This window comes from Pezoporus wallicus, unplaced genomic scaffold (assembly GCF_028554395.1).
Source record: "Pezoporus wallicus isolate ANWC-B61680 ecotype Strahan unplaced genomic scaffold, APGP_CSIRO_Pwel_v1 contig_161, whole genome shotgun sequence".
Classification (NCBI taxonomy): Eukaryota; Metazoa; Chordata; class Aves; order Psittaciformes; family Psittacidae; genus Pezoporus; species Pezoporus wallicus.
In genome coordinates, this window is record NW_026642654.1 from 9571726 (window position 1) to 9593131 (window position 21406).

The 21406-nt window shown below is 38.1% G+C and overlaps 1 protein-coding gene across 18 annotated transcripts in view; it reads left to right on the plus strand.

Annotated features, from left to right (window-relative positions):
* The window catches only part of MYT1L (myelin transcription factor 1 like), a 308925-nt gene that overhangs the window by 276863 nt on the left and 10656 nt on the right, over positions 1–21406 (plus strand). For all 18 annotated transcript variants that reach the window (XM_057431735.1, XM_057431734.1, XM_057431737.1 and 15 more), the window contains 2 exons: positions 3861–3944; positions 5266–5487. In XM_057431735.1, the coding sequence (XP_057287718.1) occupies positions 3861–3944; positions 5266–5487 (306 nt within the window). The remainder of the gene's footprint in view (positions 1–3860; positions 3945–5265; positions 5488–21406) is intronic.

Here is a 21406-nt window from a genome sequence, read left to right on the forward strand (position 1 = left end):
TATTTTGTATATAGGTATCCACTCCTTAAATCAACAAATAATGATATAACTCACCTCTCTTTTGTTAGTAAAGGGTCTTTACTCCCATGTGTACTTACACTGTTGAGTCTAGATATTTGCTTGCTTCACCAAGTCCCTGTGCTTTTACAATTGGCTATAACTAGTCAATACACAAATTCCCAGTTTAAGTGTATTCCCAGTAAAAGCAACAAACAGTTTAAAGTCAAAACATAAATAATACAGAGATTGGGAATGTGCCATACCTTTGCATGTGGTAAAAATGAAAGATCACAGTAACAATTTCTGTAATGCACAGTTAAACCTAAAAAGTACAAATAACAGCATAAAGGAGAAGATGTAAACATTTTAAAAGCACTTACAGATGTAGGAGATTATATCACACTTCCAAAGGGATTTAAGGTCAAATTTAGAACTACATTTAACTATGTGGATTTATCAGCTCTCAACTCTACCAGCACTATACTTGGTGAAGCTATGCCTGACTTGGATATTTGAGGAACCTGCTTATGTATCTGTTCATGTATTTAACCAGAAACAGGCAGGACAGTGAAGATGCAGAAGGCAAAGTGTCAAAAACAGGAAACCTAAAAGCTGGCAAGGTTCGCAGGGGAGAATCACTGCATGTCAGCCTGTTTTTTAAACCCTTTCCCTAGGCACTGTCTCTTAACCACTGAATGAGCTTGCCTACTTTCATATGCAAAATCTTACATTTTTGTATTTTTGCATGATGAGTGGTGGACCAAGTTTTCATTTGGTTTTTGCAGCATGCTCAGTACACATAAAGATATTAAAAGTAATTCTGCAAAACTAAATGATGTGGAATTTGCCCAGTCCATTGAGATTTAGCGCATTAAAACTTTTGAAATGCCACCATGTCTATATTGACCACATAATTCCTTTGTTTCTGTTCCAAAAGGCCACTTTGGCAGCCTGCCTTCACAGGGGCACTGACACTGAAGGAGTGATGTCTTCTTTGCATAAACCACCAATGTTCACAGGAGGCCTGTCATATTTGCACAGAGCCAGCCCCGCAGTGTTAAGGTCATGATATCTGTCAAGGCCATTTCTGAGGCTGGCAAAATGCATGCAAACCAGTAGCCTAAATCTGTAGCTGTTAAGTGTGAAAGACCTCACAGCATGTTCACAGTTAAGTTTCCTAATTCCCACACTGATGATTAGCATCTGAGTTAGCATTTTTTCTTGTATTCTGTACCATCACTTACAACCGTTTCGGTTTCAGAAGGAAGGGAATGACAAACTTCTCTCCTAAATGGCTTCCAAGATGCCTGGGTATCATCTGTATTTAAAATGGCTGCTCAACAGCAAGCACACGTGAAGGCACATTTAACTCTGCCCTAACTGCAGTTCCACACACCCATTCAGTGTGTGCAGAAATTTACATCAGCAAATACTGGTGTTGAGTTTCCCTTGTTGTATTTTGTCTTCATATATAAGAAATTAAACTGATACAAAAACAAAGTAATATGTTTACTTTGTAATAGCTTTTGTCTATTACAGAATAAAAAAAAAAAAAATTAAAGCAAAGGTTCATCCTTGACATATGTTTTCCTGGTGAATCTGCTGTCAGAGGAAAAATAAGTTAATCATAATCTCAGAAGCTGTCTGTTGAAAAATGTCTGTTTAGAGGACCTGAATGGTCTTAAAATTTTCTAATAAATCATAGTGCCAAAATAGAAAGACCTATTGCAAAAAGGTGATGCACCAAAATACCAATAAGTAGATGATAATTGAATTGACTTAATATGTAGAAAGCATTAAATCGAGGCAGAAATTCTTCATTCAGGTTTTGTTATGAAAATGTCATCATCTAAAAGCATACCCATCTGTACACCTACTAAAAAAAGTATTGCTTTCTGAAGCATTTCTATTAACTGTTTAGCTTTCAGAGGCAAAACCCGATTATTCTCACACTGTGGGTATGCCTAGGCTCACAGATGAGCCAGGGATATCTGTAATTCCTGTCCTCTCCCCTTCACTTCCAGCACTCTAGGTTGTATGGGAAGCAGTGAACCAACCTGTTCCCAAACTACCCCCTTAAGCCAGAGCCAGCTTCCTTTTATTTATTACTGTCTTCAAATAAAACTATATTTAAGTGGCATAGGCTTTCTGAGGTTTATTTTGTACACAAGGAGCTATGGTCCTTTGGTGTGCGCTGTGCAAGTTCTAATAAGCAGCAGTTTGCTTTAAAAAGGAAAATGGTCAGCTGCATCTAAATGAAATGGGATGAGAGCTCAGGTCCAAGCATCAGTGTACAGATGCCTACACTATTAAATTGTTACTGTGTCCCCTGGCATGGTACTAATCCTGGGCCACTGAAACTTTCCTAGGCAATTCTCAGATATGATTTGGAGCTCAGCGTTGATCCAGATCACTCTCTATAAGCAATATGGCTATAGCTATTCTGCTTTACCAGTAGAAGAATTTAGCTGGACAGATGTACTGTTCCAACCCAAGAGCTTGCTGGTCCTGGATCAGAACAGGAGTCTTAGGTCCCTTCCATTTATCACTGCATGTATAGCCATGCCATCTCACTAGGATTTGTTAGGTAATACACTATGTCCAATATCTTCTGCTGGCATTCCTCCGTTACTTTGACTTGCTTATGACTTTGTACCATGTAAACTCTATTTCTATTTTTCATTCACCAACACAGAATTCTGTCTGTGATAGCATCACCCTTTTCTCTACTTGTTCCTTTAAGTCCTCACTGGCCTTTACAAGACAAAATGAACATTTTGCTGCCACCATATCTGTCTCTTCTTCCTGAAGACAGGACCTACTATATACACTGAAGTACCCTTTGTTATGCTGAAACAAAAACATAATCTTCTATTTTTGTTTCTTTCTCTGTGGACATTTTTCTTCGGTGACACTACTTTGTTTCTCATCTGAATACTTTTGAAGGTGGTGTTCTATTGATGAATTTTTTTTTTAATGTTGGTGTTAAGATGGAAGTCACATTTAAGTAGAGGAAAAAGAGTGATTTTTTTGGTAGACATATTTGTGTCCTTGGATAGCAACTACTTAAAATTTTTAAGTATCCATTAAAGTCATTGTCACGTTTACTTAATAGTTTCTATAATGAATTCTTCATACTCAAAGGGAAATCTGAGCTTATAAAATCTTGGAATAGGTATATATTTTCTGTCTTGTGTAGTTAAACCCAACATTCTCTGTGTCTATTTAAATGTAACATTGCTTAGGCTAACATACAAATTTGTCTTTATCAAATCTTTTTGTCTGGGTGAGTTGTGAGCACTTAAACTCTTTTCACAGGAAGGCACTATACAGCTCTAAGCACTGCTATGTTTTTATTCAACCATCCTACAGGATTCTTCCAAGATGTTTGGGAAGGTTTGATAGCATTTCTGATTTGCTTCCTGGAGAAATCTTTAGTCCTACCAATAGATCCAAGAACTCCTGTTTTCTGAGCCTATTCTGTACCTCTCAGAGGTACAGAGGACATACTGTCTGTCAGCCCTGAAGCACTGGCTTCTATTCCTTCTAAAGCTGTCGCTGCTGCTGCTGAGTCAGCTGGAAGGATTATTAGGAAGAACTGCTTTCCCTGGCTCCCCAGGGATGCCTGTGCGTGTGGTATGCACAGTGCCTGCGGTCCTGTTTGGCATCACAAACCGAGATACGCGGATTCCCCCTTGTGGTTGCATTCTGCAGCTCTCCTTATTTAAACTACTTGAGCTCTGCTTTTGAAAACTGGGCAGGATTACCTATTCTGCCTGGTTTTCAGATAGAAAACATATCCCTTGTAAACTGTACCCAAGAGTGAGAAATAGCGTTTTCAACTGTTTTCTTTCACTCAGTCTTTCAGGTTGTCCGCGAGCAAAGAAAAGTGGAATCAGGATAGCACAAAGCAAGGAAGACAAAGAAGACCAAGAGCCAATTAGGTGAGCACAAATATTGTCAAAGGGCCTTCATGTGTTTTATAATGTCATATATATCTTCAGCTTTTTATAAGAGCATAAATGTTACTGCATGATAGTTATCCAAGAGCAGATGGCCCACTGATTTCTGTGAGTGAACTGCAAATCAAGGATCTGTGCTGATTTAGTCAGCAAAGGATACAATATTCAGCCAAGGGCACAATCTTCTATAATTTTGAGAATTTAAAATATGTTTTTCACATGAAGTTAAAAAATTATCTAGATCTTTTTCTCCTAGAATAAATCCCCTTAAACGTGTTTGCATACTATAGACAAACCATACATGCTAAATAAAGTAGTTATTGAGTGTTCATATGAGATTGCTGCAGCAAATCTGTCTATGCAGTTTACATGTGGAACAAATGCCTACCTATCGTTTTTTTGGTTTCTTCTTGCAACATGCTCTGGTATCAGCAGCCACTGAACTCAGTGGACTTAGTGACTGCTTACACCATTCAAGGTGGGATCCTTAGTGGACAGTTGCAGCAGTATTTTAGTGTAGGACAAACACTGAAGTAACCAGCCCAGTTTTGATATGTGTTCTATAACGGCATACTGAAAAAAACATTATCTCATTTAAACATTTCACTTTGAAGATTCTAACTTCTAACCTTCTAATCCTGGTCATTTGTTTTTAGAAGTATACAGGGGAAATATATGAGGGAATTCCTGAGTAAGAAAATCCATCCGATGAACACAGAACTGCTTTCATTGATCTCTCTAGGCTGTAACACAGAGTTTGTTACAATCTCTCCTATTCAGGGAGTGGTTAAAGGTGCTCAGCATTTCTGATGAGGTGTTATGATCACTTCATACCTAACTGTTAAAACATTTTCATAACTTCAGACAATTCTTCTTTAGATTCCATGCACATAAATAAAATGCACCAAGGATTATACTTATAAAAACTTATAGAGTTTTTATGGGCAGTTTTCCTGCTGAGTGGAGCTCAGTAGCCAACATTTCAATTCCAGTGTGATATTTAGTGTCATGAACGCCTGCAATTCAAATATATATCTCAGTCCTTTTGTTGCAATTCACAAAATCAACAAAGCCGTGAGTTTGTCTACCAGTTAGCCTCCCCCTAGTGTTTCAAAGAATATATTTTTGTCATATTAGTAGAGTTCTGCTTATAATTTTACCCACTACAGGGTATCTTAACTATTTTTAAGACCACAGTGCATGATTGTTCTTTTCATGTCGGGTTTATTTTGACTTTGTTGTAGAGGCAACCAGGTATATGATGGCAAGACAATAAAGTTTATCTCATCTATCTGCTATCCAGATGTCCAGTTCCTGGTTGTGATGGTCAGGGTCATATAACTGGAAAATATGCGTCCCATCGCAGTGCGTCAGGGTGTCCTCTAGCTGCCAAAAGGCAAAAGGATGGGTACCTAAATGGCTCACAGTTCTCTTGGAAGTCAGTGAAGACGGAAGGAATGTCATGTCCAACCCCAGGATGTGATGGCTCAGGACATGTCAGTGGTAGTTTTCTTACTCATCGTAGGTGAGTAACTTTGGCTTATACTTTTCACTTATGCATATTATTTAAACTAGGTCAGCAAGATTTGAAATACAGCTTTCTGTCATGGCATTTCTCTGTTCCTTTTGCATTTCATTATTACTTTGAAAAATAACCTTTCCACATATATTTTTAGATAACTGGAAATCAAGACACATGATTTTTGGGATGCAAGTCCTAGCAGATACAGACCTGAATCTGAATCTATAATGCACAGGAAATTTTAGAGAAAAAAGTATGAATGACAATAACTGCAAATTTCTACTGTTTTATTGATTGACTTTGGATGAATTGTCTTAGGATAGACTTTGTAATACACATCTGAATAGCCCTGATTTTCAAACATGTCAAACACATTGTTAATTCTCACAGAACATGGAACTGAAGAATTTAAGGAACCAGTTCCATAGAAACAGAGCACTTTTAATAAGTTGGTAATGAAAATGTTTGTGCAAAATAATATATGTAGAAAACAGCAGATTAATTAAAAACAATGGAATACACATATTTGACAAAAAAAATATAACGCCCAATTTTCTATAAACTTAGCAAAAATAAGAGAACTTCAGTGACAACATTTTTCATAGCTTTAAAGAAATTAAGGAAGAGAACATGGCCATTGTATTAGGGATAAATTTTGCTGCCATTTTAGATATTAGGTTAGAAGGAAGCAAGGGTGTTCTTGGAGCTTTGAGGGGGAATCTCATTTTGAGCATGACTACAATGCCAGAGCAAATCTCTTATTATATAATCACTAATATAAAACTCAGTTACTTCATATATGTCAAACCGATGTGCCTAATTTGTCACCCTTCTCCAGGCAGACCTAAGTTGAACTTCTGTACCCTTTAGTTAACTAAACCAACCTGACTGTGTTTTGTACTTAGTTCTACATTAGAGGTAAAATGTGTACTTTTTATTCCTTCTCTTGCCTGTAACTATTTGATTCTTTCTTTGACAATCCTTTATTGCTTAACTCAAAAGCCTTACCCTTACTGCAACCTCTCTGGATTTTGTGTACATAGTTCCTATTTATTGTTTAGGTTCAGCGCTGTTTTTTTACTCAGTGTTTTCATGGTGCCTACCATGAAGAGATTCTGGTCTATGTCGTTAGTGGTCCACTGTATTACACAGCCTGCAGCTCCCACGGGTTTTAGAGACAGATGTAAAAACCCTGATCATTTGTGCAGATGTCCACACGTGGATTTATATTTGTGACTTTCAGTAAAATATCAGTATTTTAGTTCATCTTTAAGTTTAGTTTTCTTCATAATGTAGTATTTATTTAGCTGAGAGATCTGTCATTAAAGTTTGAAATTATTATCTTATTTTAAAAGTACAATATAATTACTGAGAGATTGCTTTTAAGGAATATATACATAATATTTACATTTTCAAGGAGAAAATTAGGAGAGAAACCTAGATATGATATTTAACCACACAGCAGTCATCTGCTTTCTTGAGTACAATTATTGTAAGTAGAAACTTAAACATGTAAAAGATTTAACTTATAAAACCAAGTTTGGAGCAAAAAGGTCCATTGTTAGAGGAGAGCACCATAAGATGAAAGGTTGCTTAAAAGACTGACTGAAGTAGAACTGATCTTTCTTAACTGATTGTATGTAACAAAGCACTGTTATTCTAAGTGGTAAGATGTTTAACGATTTTCTGAAGCTTCCATAAGCTATGGCAATATTAATAACAATCCACATTATCTTAAAAGTATGATAAATTCTTGCGGAATTATTAAGATACTGTTAAAAGGGCTTAGTTCATTTGCTCACAGAAAAAAAACCTGCTTTGAGCCATTTTAGACGCCTTAGGATAATTTACATGTCCTCCAGCTGTTACTCAGAAAGGTAGGTCCAGTGTCATATTTATCAGTCTTGGTGATAAGTCTTATCAAATGGTATTTTATAACCGTGTATGGACAACTGAATCAAAGTCTGCCCCTAGCACTGAAGTTCAGAACACTTCATCTACTTTAAGAATCTGCTTGTAGTTGAACAAGATGTATTTACTCCTCTTCCAATCAACAGAGTCAATAGATCCCAGAGAGTTGTTCACTTCATTCAGTGAATTAGACACGTCTTAAATCAGAATGTCACTGTCAGTGGGGAGTAGGGTTCCTCTGCCTACAAATAGGTACTTTATGCAAATTGTTCACAGGGCATGTAAAATGGCCATACTGGATTGGCAAAAACAACTGAAGGTTTGTGAGACACTCCAATTCTTTGATTATGACAGCTGAAAGCTGAGTATGCTTCCCAAGGGATCTGGAAGGGTGCTAGCCTTCTGAAATGAATGGGCCCCAGAGCTCCAGAGCTCCATGGCAGCTTTGACATATAATTCCCATGCAGACATTTAATCCTAGGTGTCCTAATCTGGAGTTCAACCCACCTAAATTACAGACTATATATTTCCTTACCTAAGGATGAAATATCCCCTCACTTTTAGTGTATCTATCTATTTTAATAGGCTGTGGCCTCATCTTCTATCTCTAAGAACATTTTGCTGTACAGCTATGGCTGTAAATCTCAGATGCCACCTTCTGCAGAGAAGCAATGCTATGACAGTTATACAATGAGACCAGACTTATGTACAGTCTTTTGCAAGTATCTACATTCAGCATGTGCAGTGAGAAAGCAGGGCTATGACCATTAACTGAGTCAGTAAAAGCTCCTAGGGGAGTAGGAGTTAAAAGTCTTTGGTTTTACTTGTCTCCTAATAGGTGATTTTTCTTCCTCAATACAAATATTTTTCTATCAGCAGACTTCTATAAACATATGCAGTAATTACATGTGTAGCTGTCCTTAATGTGTTGGGATTTTTATATTCTACAGCTGTCTACAAATGGCATATTTTATATTTTATATGCCATTTGTAGACAGCTGTTAGTATGCTATTATCCAAGCAGCTGTAATACTCTGGAAACTGGAATGGCAGACTGGCTTGTGAAAATTATGCCAACTGTTGAATTAATTAAATATATATGTATATATATTGAATTTTCTGAGGCAAAGCTTTCTTAGAGCTGCTGTTGCACCTGGTACACACGGTGTCATTCCACTGATATCAGTGGACCCTGGAGATGATCCACAAGGGCTGGTAAATCAGTACTTCATAAAAAAACCTGCTCCAACTTGTATCACACAGTCTGGTATTTAAATATATGCATATTTGTATCTATATGCTTCTGAACTCTGAAGCAAAAGTAAGTAGGTGATGGAAAAAGTAATAAATTTCAGTAAATTTTGAATCCTACCCTAAGAAAAAAGGCATCAATAAACGTTTCTGGATTTTTAATGTTTGTCATGCCTGTCTGCAAAATTTCCTATTAATAGTTCTATTTTGTCAAGGAGTTTGCATAGGAAAGAATGGCAACAGAGGGTTATGAGGAGGGACTTGAAGCATACGATTAAGAGCGCTACGCTTCTAAAAGGAGCCTGTGCTACCAGAAGAGGCCAGTGTGAAATTAGGTGGCCTATCAGCAATATGAAAGTGAATTGGAAGGCATGTAAGCATGGAGTCAGTAGATAGGTAAATGAAACACATTATAATGAAATGTAAATTGGTTATTATACTGTAGTTTTCCAGTTTCGTTCTTGAACAGAGCCTTACATCCTCATACTTGATTTGAGACAATTTTTCTGGATGCCATCATTTCTAATACCCTGATCAGTGGGAATTTCTCAGAATATACTTGGATTTAGCAACCCTGCTGCTCAGTACAGAATGGGAAGTGTGCATGTGTTGACATCAGTGGAAATTACACGCAGAAGTTCCTTTTCAGATCTAAAACACTGTTCTTGCTCCCATCTCCTGCTCACTTTTATTTAAATCAGCCCATTTCAAACACAGTAATTAGTTTTTAAATTCCTTTAGTATGGAAAATTGTTGTGGTTTAACCCCAGTAGGGAGCTCAGCGCCATACAGCTGCTCCCTCACTCAGCAGGATGAAGGAGAAAATCAGAAGGGTTAAACTGAAAAAAACTCATGGGTTGAGGGAAATACAGCTTAATAGGTAGAGCAAGAACCACATTTGCAAGCAAAGCAAAACAAGGAATCTGTTCACCACTTCCTATTGACAGGCAGGCGTTCAGCCATCTCCAGGAAAGTAGGGCTCTATCACACATAACTGTTACTTGGGAAGACACTGCATCTCTGGATGTTCCCGTCTTTTTTCATCTTCCCCCCAGCTTTTATTGCTGAGCTTAATGCCATATGGTCTAGGATATCCCTTGGCTCAGTTCGGGTCAGCTGTCCTGGCTGTGTCCTCTCCCAGCTTCTTGTGTACCTGCAGCCTACTAATTGGTGGGGTGGGGTGAGGAGCAGAAAAGACCTTTACTCTGTGTAAGCACTGTTCAACAGTAACTCAGATATCCCTGTATGATCAACACTGTTTTCAACACAAACAGAAAACATACCACCATACCAGCTTCTATGAAGAAAATTAACTCTATCCCAGCCAAAAATAATACAAAACCATATACTAGTAGAGCTATAATATAAAAGAGATGAACAAATTATAAGTATTTTCCCCATTTACATGCTAACGCCAAATAGAGATAAAAATGTGGAGAAAGGGAATTTTTCTATAGTGTGCCTGTACCCTTGCTGAGGACAATGGGACTCCAAGATCTTGAAACAAGCTCATAGAATACAACTTGTATTTGCGCAGCAGGGGCATGCCACTGTCTGCAAAATGTCTAGATGTGCTGGAAGTAATGGACATAATCCAGTGCATTTTCCATTCTGAAGGAATGTATGCAGAAACTGTGAGGTGGTTATGAGAAATGTTTGTATATGAGTTATGGGCTATCCACTTTATGATAGGAAGGCTTAGTTAATGGTAAAGCTCTCAGAAAGCTTGCAGGAAGATAATAGCAGTGCACTCAGTTCAGCCATCTCCTTACATGTACGTCCTGAGGTGAAGGAGCACTGCCAGTGTTGTTTCCTCCAAAAACTGTAGGTTGGTCACAGCTCTGAGCTGCACAGATTCATTGCTAAGATTGGGAACCGGCAGATTAGGAAAAGATTAAAAGATAAAAAGATACAAACTCAAAGCAGGAGCTGCCCTCAGCAGCTGCTTGCTAGAAGCAGGCAGGTTCCAGTGCTCACACAGATCCTCAGAAAACCTCTATCTCCCAAAGTCTCAAAGCATTCAGGAGATGACAGATGTGAGGGAGGAAGAATGGAGATGTAGATTTTTAATGTGCAGATCCTTCTTCTCATGAAATATGCTTTGCTAGAAATAGATACTGTCTAAAATACCTGCGTCATCAAACTCGGTTCCTGAAGGGAAGTTTTTGCAAGTGCTGCCTATGGTCAAACCTGCTGGTGTTCAAGACTGCAGCTCAGACCTTTGTCCATAGAACAGCATCTCACCCCAAGGTTATCTGGGGTGGGTGTTCAGAGGCAGAGTGACAAAGGGGCAGTAGCTCTATAATCCAGCTGCTTTGCATCTGCAAGCATGTTGTAGCGGCTGCAAATTTGCTCCTAGATTATTGTAGAGCTTTCAGTCTTCATTTGCCTGAAGTCACATCCTCTCTTAGCATCAGCATTTCTCAGCTTCAGCATTTAAAAAAAATGAAATTACTTAGCAATGGTTCAGTGAATGAGAAGACATTAGCTCTATGGTTACGAAGGGCATGAGAAAGCCTCAGATTATTCTGACTTTTATGTTTTGTATATAGGCTCGCAAACTCTGTTATTTGAGCAAAATCAGTCCTGCACTCTTGGACCCGAAATAACCTTTGTGTTGACAGAGCATTGTATGAGGCCTATAGATAAGACAGCAGGACTTACATTAAACTAAGTTGTCTGAGATACTAAATGCCAGCTACTCCTTTCAGTTCATAAAGAAATAAAAGTGCCCAGAATTTAGATGGAGGAAATCAGTTCCTAGCAGGTATCAGCTTTTCAGCAAGATAGGAAGCTTACATGAAATAAAACAGAATTTAAAAAAAAAACAAACAAACTTATATTTGCAAATAAATGCCAAGAGAAAAACTTAGAAGCTTTATTAAACAACTGAAAATATACTGTAAAGTTATTCTTGTACCCATTAACCCTTGTGTTTTCCATGTTTTCCTGAGCTGCCTTTTCTCAAGACTGAACAGAGAAAGTTCTCTCAGCCTTTTGTCATATGGCAGGCATCCAGTCCTTTGATCATCTTTGTAGCCCTTTCTGGACCCCGTCCAGTCTGTCCACATCTTCTTTGTATAGTGGGGAGCAAAACTGAACACAGTATTCCAGGTGTGGTCTGACAAGTGCCTAGTAGAGTGGATAGTGACTTCTGTGTCTCTTCTGGTGATACTCTGGTTAATGTAACCCAGCGTCCTGTTGTCTTGCTTTGCCACAGCAGCACACCATTCATACAGAGCTTGTTGTCCTCCAGGACCCCCAGGGAGCTTTCCACAGAGCTGCTTCCCAGACAGGTAGATCTCAGCCTGTGCTGCACTCCTGGATTATGTTTTTGCAGGTGCAAGGCTTGTCTTTGTTGTGCAGGATTTGTTTTTGCTTGTGCAACACTTGTCTTCATTGTGCAATGCTTGTTTTTGTTGTGCAACACTTGTCTTTGTTGAACTTCCTAAATTTCTTGTTGGTCCAGTCTTCCTTCCAAGCTATCCTGCAAGGTGAATCTCCCTTCCAAAGTGTCTGCTTCTCCACACAGTTTGGTATAATCACCAAACTTCATCAGAGAACACTTTATCCCATCTTCCAGACCATTTATGAAGATGCTAAACAGCACCAGGCCCAATATTGATCCCTGGAGGACCCCACCAGTAACAGGTCTCTGTCTCACCCACTGCATAGACCGCTAGTCAAGATCATAATGCATCACTTTCTCTAAGAGAAGGCTGTGGGACAACATATTGAAAGCCTTGAGGAAATCCAAGTAGATAATGCCCACTGCTTGCCCCACATCAACGGAGTAGGTTACTTCGTCATAGAAAATGGTCAGGTTTCCTGAGCACGATTTGCTCCTTGTGAATCCATGCTGACTTTTCCCAGTCATGTGCTTTTTTTGCCTTTGAGATTGCCCCCAGGAGGATTACCTTCATAATCTTCCCAGACTGACGTGTCCGTAATTTCCTGGATCCTCCTTTCAGCCCTTGTGGATGGGAGTGACACTTGCCTTCTTCCAGTCTCCTGGGACATCCCCCACTCTCCACAGCTTCTCAAAGATTATGGGGAGCAGCCCCACAATGACATCAGCCAGCTCTTTTAACACCTCTGGGTGGTTATTGTCGGGGACCATCAGTTTGTAGGGTTCACACTGCTGTAACGGTTCACATATCAACTCTTTCTTCACTGGTGATGGGCCTGTGTCTGCATCAACCTGGCAATGACCTTGTTCTCAACAGGTATTTGTCTGCTTTTCATCTCTGGTACGCTTCTCTTTTGGTTTTGAGCAGATTCAGAAGTTTGCAGTTAAGGCAAATTGCAAGCATTCTTTAAAACACAAAGAATCTAAATTGCCAGATGAATTCTCAGGGTTCTCTAAACTTCCAAAATATCATGTTTATGAGGAGTTTGTATCCAGCAATTATACATGTAGGGAGTCAAAGATTAAAAAGCACTTTTGAAAGGTGTTCCTATGCTATACTGAAGATAATTTTGAAAATGGAAAAAACTTTGCAGAGGTGAAATTTTTCTTGTTCTTCCATTTATTTATTTATGAAACATAACTACTGCCAAACTTCATATTTTTAAGAAACTTTTAATATGCAACTCATTAAATTATTTGATTGCATTTATTTCCGGCCAGGTCTACTGTCCAGTCAAGTCTTGTCCTTTATTTGTTGCTACAGTACGTTGACAGAGAGCCATATTTTAGTCAAAATTAATTCACTCCTAATTCTCATCGTTTCACATTTTCCCTGGTAGGTTTTTTAAAGTTGTAGAGAGTGTTTGTTCGGTTTTAATCTTCCTGTCCCCATCCTGTCATTGATTCATTTTGCTGTTTCCCACCTCTTATTTTTTTCTTACGAGCTCTGTGTTGCAATTCAGCAGGAGAAGTCATACAATGTTAAGAGTATAGAAGAACTAACCAAACTCACTGCATTTAACAGTAATTACAGCTGACAATGACAAAGTATTATCATAGTGGCATTACTGAAAGATGACAGACATGCAAATGTGATGACATTTCCAAGAAAGCAAGGAGAGAATGTGGGTGACGGAACACTGGAACAGGCTGCCCAGGGAGGTTGTGGAGTCTCCTTCCCTGGAGACATTCAAAACCCGCCTGGACGCATTCCTGTGTAACATTATCTAGGTGTTCCTGCTCCGGCAGGGGAATTGGACTAGATGATCTTTCGAGGTCCCTTCCAATCTCTAGCATACTGTGATACTGTGTGTGATACTGTGTGAATGTAATAATAATATACATAGAGAAGAAAAGTATTAAACTAAGAACTGTGAAGTGGATCCTGCAGTACAAAGGAATTTTCTACTTTAGGATTTTTCTGTTGATCCATAAGTTCAAGGGAAAAGAGCCTTTATGAATGGCTTTTCAACACCTTCCTCTTTCCATTCTCCACCTCTCCTACTGCATTTGTGCTGTTCCTTTTCCCTTCCTGTTCCCGTGACTCCTGTTTAGTCTTGCCTCTTACTTCTCCACTTCTCAGTCCTCAGCATTTGAGATAGCTGGCCCTCAAGTAGCTTCTTCTGAGTGCTGGCAGAACAGGACAGGTGATCTCACTGGTGATGCTACAAAGCAGCCTTCTGCTCCTGGCCCTGCAGCCCTGAATGGGGCTGATGGCAGAGAAGGTGCTCCCAGTTGTCATATGCACAAAGCACATGGAGAGTCTGGCAGCTAAACACTAATATCTGAGCGTGTCCAAGTCTGTCAGAGGCTTATAACTCTGACAAACCCACATTTGTTTGCATGAAGACAGCAGAATAAATCTCTATACTCAGAGCAATATCCCATGAAATATCAAGTCTTGCTCCAATTCACGGGCAATTAGAAATATTCAGTGGGCTTTTGTTTTCCTCCTATGTATGAAGTATGAAGAAAATAAGATACATGGATAAAACAATGATAAACAAATATATTCAAAGAAATTGAATTTTTTTTTTGTGATGTTTGTAAAACCCTAGCCTGGCCAGACACCTGCCGTGGAAGATTTCAGTCAGTTCAGTTAAAATTTGGTAAAGGGCAGAATTGACTAAATGCAGAGCCTGGTTGTTGAAACAGACCCTTTGACTGTGGGTAGCTCTGCCAGCTTTTTTCATTACAAGCTGGAAGAAAGATGGAATAGCATTTTAATCAGATGTATAGTCTATTAAACTGGAAGGCTCCTAACAGAGAGGTAATCTAAAAAGACTTAAGAGATTTACCTTGGGAAAGTCAAGGAGAAAATAATATGAAATTCATATTAGGAAAAGCAGACTGCACCATATAAACAAGAAAAATAGTTTTGCCAGGCAGACCTGACAGATGACAGCAGATAGGAACTTGCACAGGTGCCTGCAATGTGACATTTCCTTGATTTCAGGCACTTAGCTGAAGCTGTCTGGGTATAAACCTGGTTGTCCTCATTACAGACTTAGCCAATAAGAATGCAGAGATGACTGGATGGCTTTTCAGATTTCAGGTGGGATGAATTTTCTTCTTGAAGTACCTTTTCCTATCTGCTGTCTAAGTACCTAGGCAAACTGTGCTTCATTTTAAGTACTTAAGTGGACTGGCCTTGGTCACTAAACAGACCGCTTGAAATTCTGAGCTGCCTAAGAGCACTAACCAGAGGTGTGCAGCTAGAAATACACCTCACTAATTTATATACAGGGAAGCCTCAGCCTGTTTTCTCCCTCACGATACATACCGTATTTGACTGACCAGTAAATCCAGTGATCTTCAGGTCATCTACTCTGTTGTGTGCAGTCACAGGACAGGAGAGGTGTTGGTAAATTTTGCGGTGGCCAGCCCCCAGGTCCTGGGGCACTCAGTGCTGCCCCATTGAGTGCACACTCCTTCGCTGTAATTTAATGCTACGGTCACCTCTACATTGTGTAATGTGCTGCAATGCTTCCTCACTCACCAAAGAACAAATAAGAGATTTGAGTCAAGAGGCAAACCTCTTCCCCTGTTCAGAGATGATGCAGGTCAGAGCTCATTAGCACATGTGAGAGGCCCACCCACAGAGCCTCTTTGCTGACTAAGCAACTTTAACAACATTTGCCACAGGACTACTGTGCCCAGCTGAAGGGAACTTTAGCAGTGCTTTACTGTGCCAGCATCTGAAGATTCATTAATCCTTTTTCTGGTGTGTATTTATGCCCCATGGGGATTCCTTTAAAACTGAGTCTGCTCTCAGAGCCTTACCTCTCAGCATGGCCATGTTTACAGTTCTCCATAATTTCTGTTTTTATTTTACTTACCTGAAGCTTGTTTTGTTCTTTTGTTATGAGGGATGGGCATAATTGAGCTATAACACTATTTTACCTTTTAAATTTTCAATTAAAACCAAATACCCTCTTGTCTTCTGGGTATCATGGCCATTCACTCTATATCATTGTCCATTTGGTGCTTTAATAACCAGATTTTAATGCTAGTTTAATCTTCTAAAATAAGAAAGTATTTTTTTCCTAAAAGTCTTTTTTGAAACAATTATCAAATATTAAAATAATTTTGAAAAGCTTACATTTTGGTTTAATCGTAATGGCTCTATTTCCTTAACGGACACTTGGGGAGTGTTTTAATTTTTCTAATTCTGGAACCAATGCGAAGATTTATTTAAACTCAGTAAAATCTCAGATACCTTTCTCATCAGCTTTGGAGACCAACTTGGATTAGGAGCTCCCACTTTCCACGTTACATCAAGCTTTCAGTCTTCTTAATTTAGGTTTCCCTCCTGATTGAAAATTTAAGTGAAAGATCTTCATCACCAATAATCAGGTGTGTTATAAAAAAAGTTTTTAGCCAGAGAACAAGACCTAAAAAGTGACACATTAATCAGAGTTATTCTTAAATTGAGCTGAACAGATTATTTTTTCCCAACACCACACAAAGGCAGTCAGGGTTGTGTGGCCAGTGGGGAGGAGAGGAGATTCCTCTGTGAGTGGCAGCAATCTTCATGCAAACAAAACTGGCTTGTTTGCCAAACCTCTCTCCTTTAATTCACAGCTCAGCAAGAAGCTGGGGAAAAGCCAGTCACCCTTGAATGTAAATAAAACTGAGTGCTGGGATATGGAGGGTTCCTTTTATATCTTCTGGAGTTGTGCATAGAGTATTTCACTCTTTATGGTGTGTAGCAGAATTTACTCTTGGGAATAAGGAAATCTCCAAAGCTGATACCCTTCAACAGAGAAAAAATAAATGATTTGTGGATTTAATATTAAACCAAGGAAAGGGCTACTTTGATCACTGAGTTTGATCTCTTAACTTGAACTTCAAACATTACTAAATAGCTCGTGAGCTTAGTCATAAAAGCAAGGGTTTATCCATTAACAAAATAAAACAGTAGTTTTCACTGTGATCTGTATTTCCCTGAATTTCAGAAGTTTTACATCTGGGGTGTGTTCTGAGTCTGCCTCTAGTTATAAAAGGTCCCTTGAATATGAGTTGTTCCTTCCTCTAGTTTATGGGCAATGTTATTTTTAATAAACTGGAAAAGTGCTTCATTTTATTAACTTTTTGAAAAATCACAGTGGTAGTGAACCTACATCTTACAGTTTTCATGAAGTTAGCCCTCAGGGTGATTTTTGTTTACTCCAGGTTGAGGCTCTGATTTCTTTACACCCAGTTCTTTCTTTCGTTTAAACTTCAGCGCTTCACATACCAAATATAAAAGTTGCATTTCATTTGATCTTTGTCTCCTCCTTTCCCACTTCTCTACTTATCTGCTTGGAAAATGTTTTCTTCACTTGACAAAACAAGTACAATTCCTTCAGCTTCAAGAGGGACCAGACTGCATCTGTCTGCTAAGGCAAAAAATGTATTTAACAAGTACAGCTAGAACCCAGATAACTCAAATCAGTTACCCAGACAATCATTCCACTTGATCAATGATTCTCCACTCTGGTGGCCTCTCTTGTTTGCATCTGTGAAGACAGTCCAATTATATTCTTGAAGCAGTTCAGGATTTTAGCCCACATTTATTTTTTTTTTAATGAAATTTCCTGGTAAATGTGCATTAAACACTAGCTAGATATCCCTTTCAATTTTTTTCCCCACTAATTTTCCTTTTATTTTGGGACCAATTTCACCTTATTTTCCAAATCCACTGAATATGTGGCAAGGCATAGGTTGCAGTAATGTAACCACAGTCCTAAACAAGAAAGAAAATTCATTCCTTATGTTGTGTTCAACTCTAAACAGATGCAATCACCATATACTTTTATCTTGATTTGTGCATATATAATCTTTCTGCATACCTTCTAGATGACTGGGTTTCTGATAGTCACTACTCTTCAGGGAAGTTGAGTAAGATGTAAGTGTACATATGGATGTTCATTTTTTCATAGAGTTTATACAGGTGCTATCACTTAAGCTCTGCATGCCTCCAATTCTAAAGTCTAACTGTAAAAAAAGCCTGATTAATGCAGGTTGAACTTCATGGCATAAAACCTAGTCAGTCACCCTTTCTACCTGTCAGTCCTACGGGTGCATAGTCTGTAGAAATATCTGCTGCACGGTCAGTGCCGTGCCATGCAAAGCAAAGCTGCATGACAGGTCCCAGCCATTCACTGCGCTATTTAGCACCCATGCCCAACAAAAGCGTGTTTCCAATATAAATGATGTATTATGATATTTTGCCAACCAGCAAAAAATTGAAACCTCAAAATTTAGCACATTTCTTACAGGAGGTTTGCGCAATCTGACCCTAGATCACTTTAATCTAACAGTTTAATTCATTCTTCATAGTATTTTATAAATTATAGCAGAGGTTGGCTTTCAAGGATGATGTACCAGTTCAGAATTTTATTTCTCAAATTACAGATTAAGCCCCACAGTAGAAACTGATTGAGAGCCAAGACACATTAAATCTCAAAAAGAAATGTTAATGATCAGGTGGCTGTTGATACCTTGTCTCTGTGTCAACAGGAGCTCAGAGCTCCTGATGATTCAGGAACTCAAAGGGAGCCAGGAGCTGGATATTGGTGCTTCTCACAACCCCACCAAGATGCTGTAGCTTCAAGCCCTGTGGCATTCAAAACCTGACAGAGATAAATGGTGGCTTAATACTTTTATACTGTATTACAGCAGTACCCCCAGTAGTGTAGAAAGCCTTATTCACTTTTTTATTATGGAAAGAATACTCAACTATGTTTATATCTTCTTTTGTATGATTTCTCATGTATATAAGAATAATGGCAGTAGCAATTGATATAACTGTGATTAATTTTGCTAGTTCTTTGCTGGAATGAATAAGCTGCAGAATTCCATGTTTCTGTAAAAGTAAGTGTAAGGTTTGTTAAAATATAAAAAATCAACCAAAGCAAGATTACACACTAATTCCACTTATAACAGAAAGTTTATGACAGACATCAACTATAAAGGCTTTAAACTTGATAGGAATATAAGTATTATCCTTATCAAAAGTACTAGCTAGCATGTTTCTCTTGGTCTTTTTTGGGTTTTGAGAAGTTTAAAGCATATTTTGCTTACTACTTAAAGCACTGAAGTGGCTTTTTTTTATGTTTTTTTGTTTGCCAGTCATAGGGAGACAAATATATTCTCAAGATATCTGAGACAAATAAAATCATACCTACTCCTTTTTGTCTTCTGTCTCCTAACTCCCAGTCTTCTAGAAGACTCAAGTCACTCTCAGCCTTACTGGTATCTCAATTCAAGCTTTTTGGTTAACTTTACAGCTCCATGAGGTTCAGTTTTTTTCTGACTTTGCCCTGATTTTCATCTTACCTTCCTATATGCCCTCTTTTGGTTGCTCTTGACTTAGAGAAAACACAATTACCTTCAGGAGAAGTAAGGTAGTCAAGGAATTTCCATGCAGATTAGAAGCTTATCCAAAAAGTCCTAATTTACTTTTTAAATTGTTTAAGGTATTTTTAGATAATAAAGAACAGAGCTGGACAAAAAGGATACATATTACTATCTTTGTTTTATTTATTTCTGAAGAATTTAGTTCTGTATCCCCATCATAGAAGGCCACCAAATTGGTCAGGCAGGATTTCCCCTTAGTGAAGCCATGCTGGCTGTCACCAAGCACCTTGTTGTTTTCCATGTGCCTTAGCATGCCTTCCAGGAGAATCTGCTCCAAGATTTTGCCAGGCACAGAGGTGAGACTGACTGGTCTGTAGTTCCCTGGGTCATCCATTTTCCCCTTCTTGAAAATGGGGGTTATATTTCCCTTTTTCCAGTCGTCAGGAACTTCACCTGACTGCCATGATTTCTCAAATATGATGGACAGTGCCTTAGCAACTTCATTCTCCAGCTATTCTTTTTATTCTTTTGCACTTTCAAGTGCACAGTTCTTGTTATCTGTTTAGAGTTTAAATGCCATACTTATAGGCTCTTTGAGGGATAATTTTATATTAAGGAATTCTGTAAGTTGTCATCAGTCAAAACTTTAAGAGAGTAAAGGGTTGCAGACCAAGATGAGAGTAAACTATCATAGCCCAATTCCCAGTGATGCTAACTTCTGAAAAAGAGAGGCCAAAATATGAGGGAATTCATTAAATCAATTAAAAGGATACAAAAATTAAGTCAATTAAAATATGCAGAAACTTTGCATATACTCTTATCTTCCGTTCCTTTCCCTGTGCAAAGATTTTTTTTTACCCTAATAGTGATCCACTCCTCCTTAATCTTCCTCAAGATTACACTTCAGGAAAAGTTTTTTAACATTACACAGAGAGTCCATAGCAGAGTTTGGAGCAGTAATCTGATATCCTACCACCTAGGTTACAGTGAAAAGCTACTAGATCATGCAATTGAGAACCATAGAATCAGAGAATAGTTAGGGTTGGAAAGAACCTTAAAATCATCTAGTTCCAACCCCCACTGGTATTGTTTCATTATGTGTCTTCTCAGTGACAGAGCTGTGTAAAATATTGAACATTAATTCATTTGCTGAGAAAAGGAAAGGGTTTTTCAGTTGTTTTTTTTTCTGGGAAGAGTTTCATTTTTTGGATAGCTGCACTTATAATAGCAGCCCAGGTTTTTCAGAGAGACATTTTCAATAATTAAACATTATAGTTAAATTAGAGCACTTTATTTAGTAGCCAGTCTTTACTTAATGTTTTTAATGACAGATACTGCATTTCCAAGAAACTTTTCCCACATTACAAAGATTATTTTATTATTAGCTTTGAATTTGATTTGCACAATTAAAAGTGGTAAAAAAGTCTGCCTTTGGATCTGAAGAGGAAACATAAATGTGACTGTATGCAATGAGAAGTATGTGACAATCCGTTTCAGTGGCTATAAACCTTAAATGTTGAAGCAATAGAGAATTTTTTTAGCAATTTTTTTTGCAGTAAAATTCCTTTCACTGCAAAAGCTTGCTCAGAATAAGACTATAATTTTCCATCATTAAATTTATTGAATTTGTATTTTCTTTTACCTGTAATAGTGCAACTACAGTAATGTCGAGATTTTGAAAAAGGGGATAGTTTGGTTATTAAAATTATTTATAAAATAGCCCAGTTATCAGTATTTTTATTATTTATGATTTTCACAATGAAATCTGCTAAGCCTGCATTTGCTATCAAACTGGTTTTATGATGCAACTAAAAAGCTTAATATTTTGGCAACATGGGAGATAACTGAGTCTACATCAATGAGTGTAACAAGTATACATTATAAGAGAGATATATCCCTCATCAAGGCAATGTCATTTTTATAGCAATGACTTTTCTTAGACTTCAACAAAAAACAACACACAGTTACAGCCTTTTTAAGAAACAATTTAGAAAAGGGCAGTTTGGC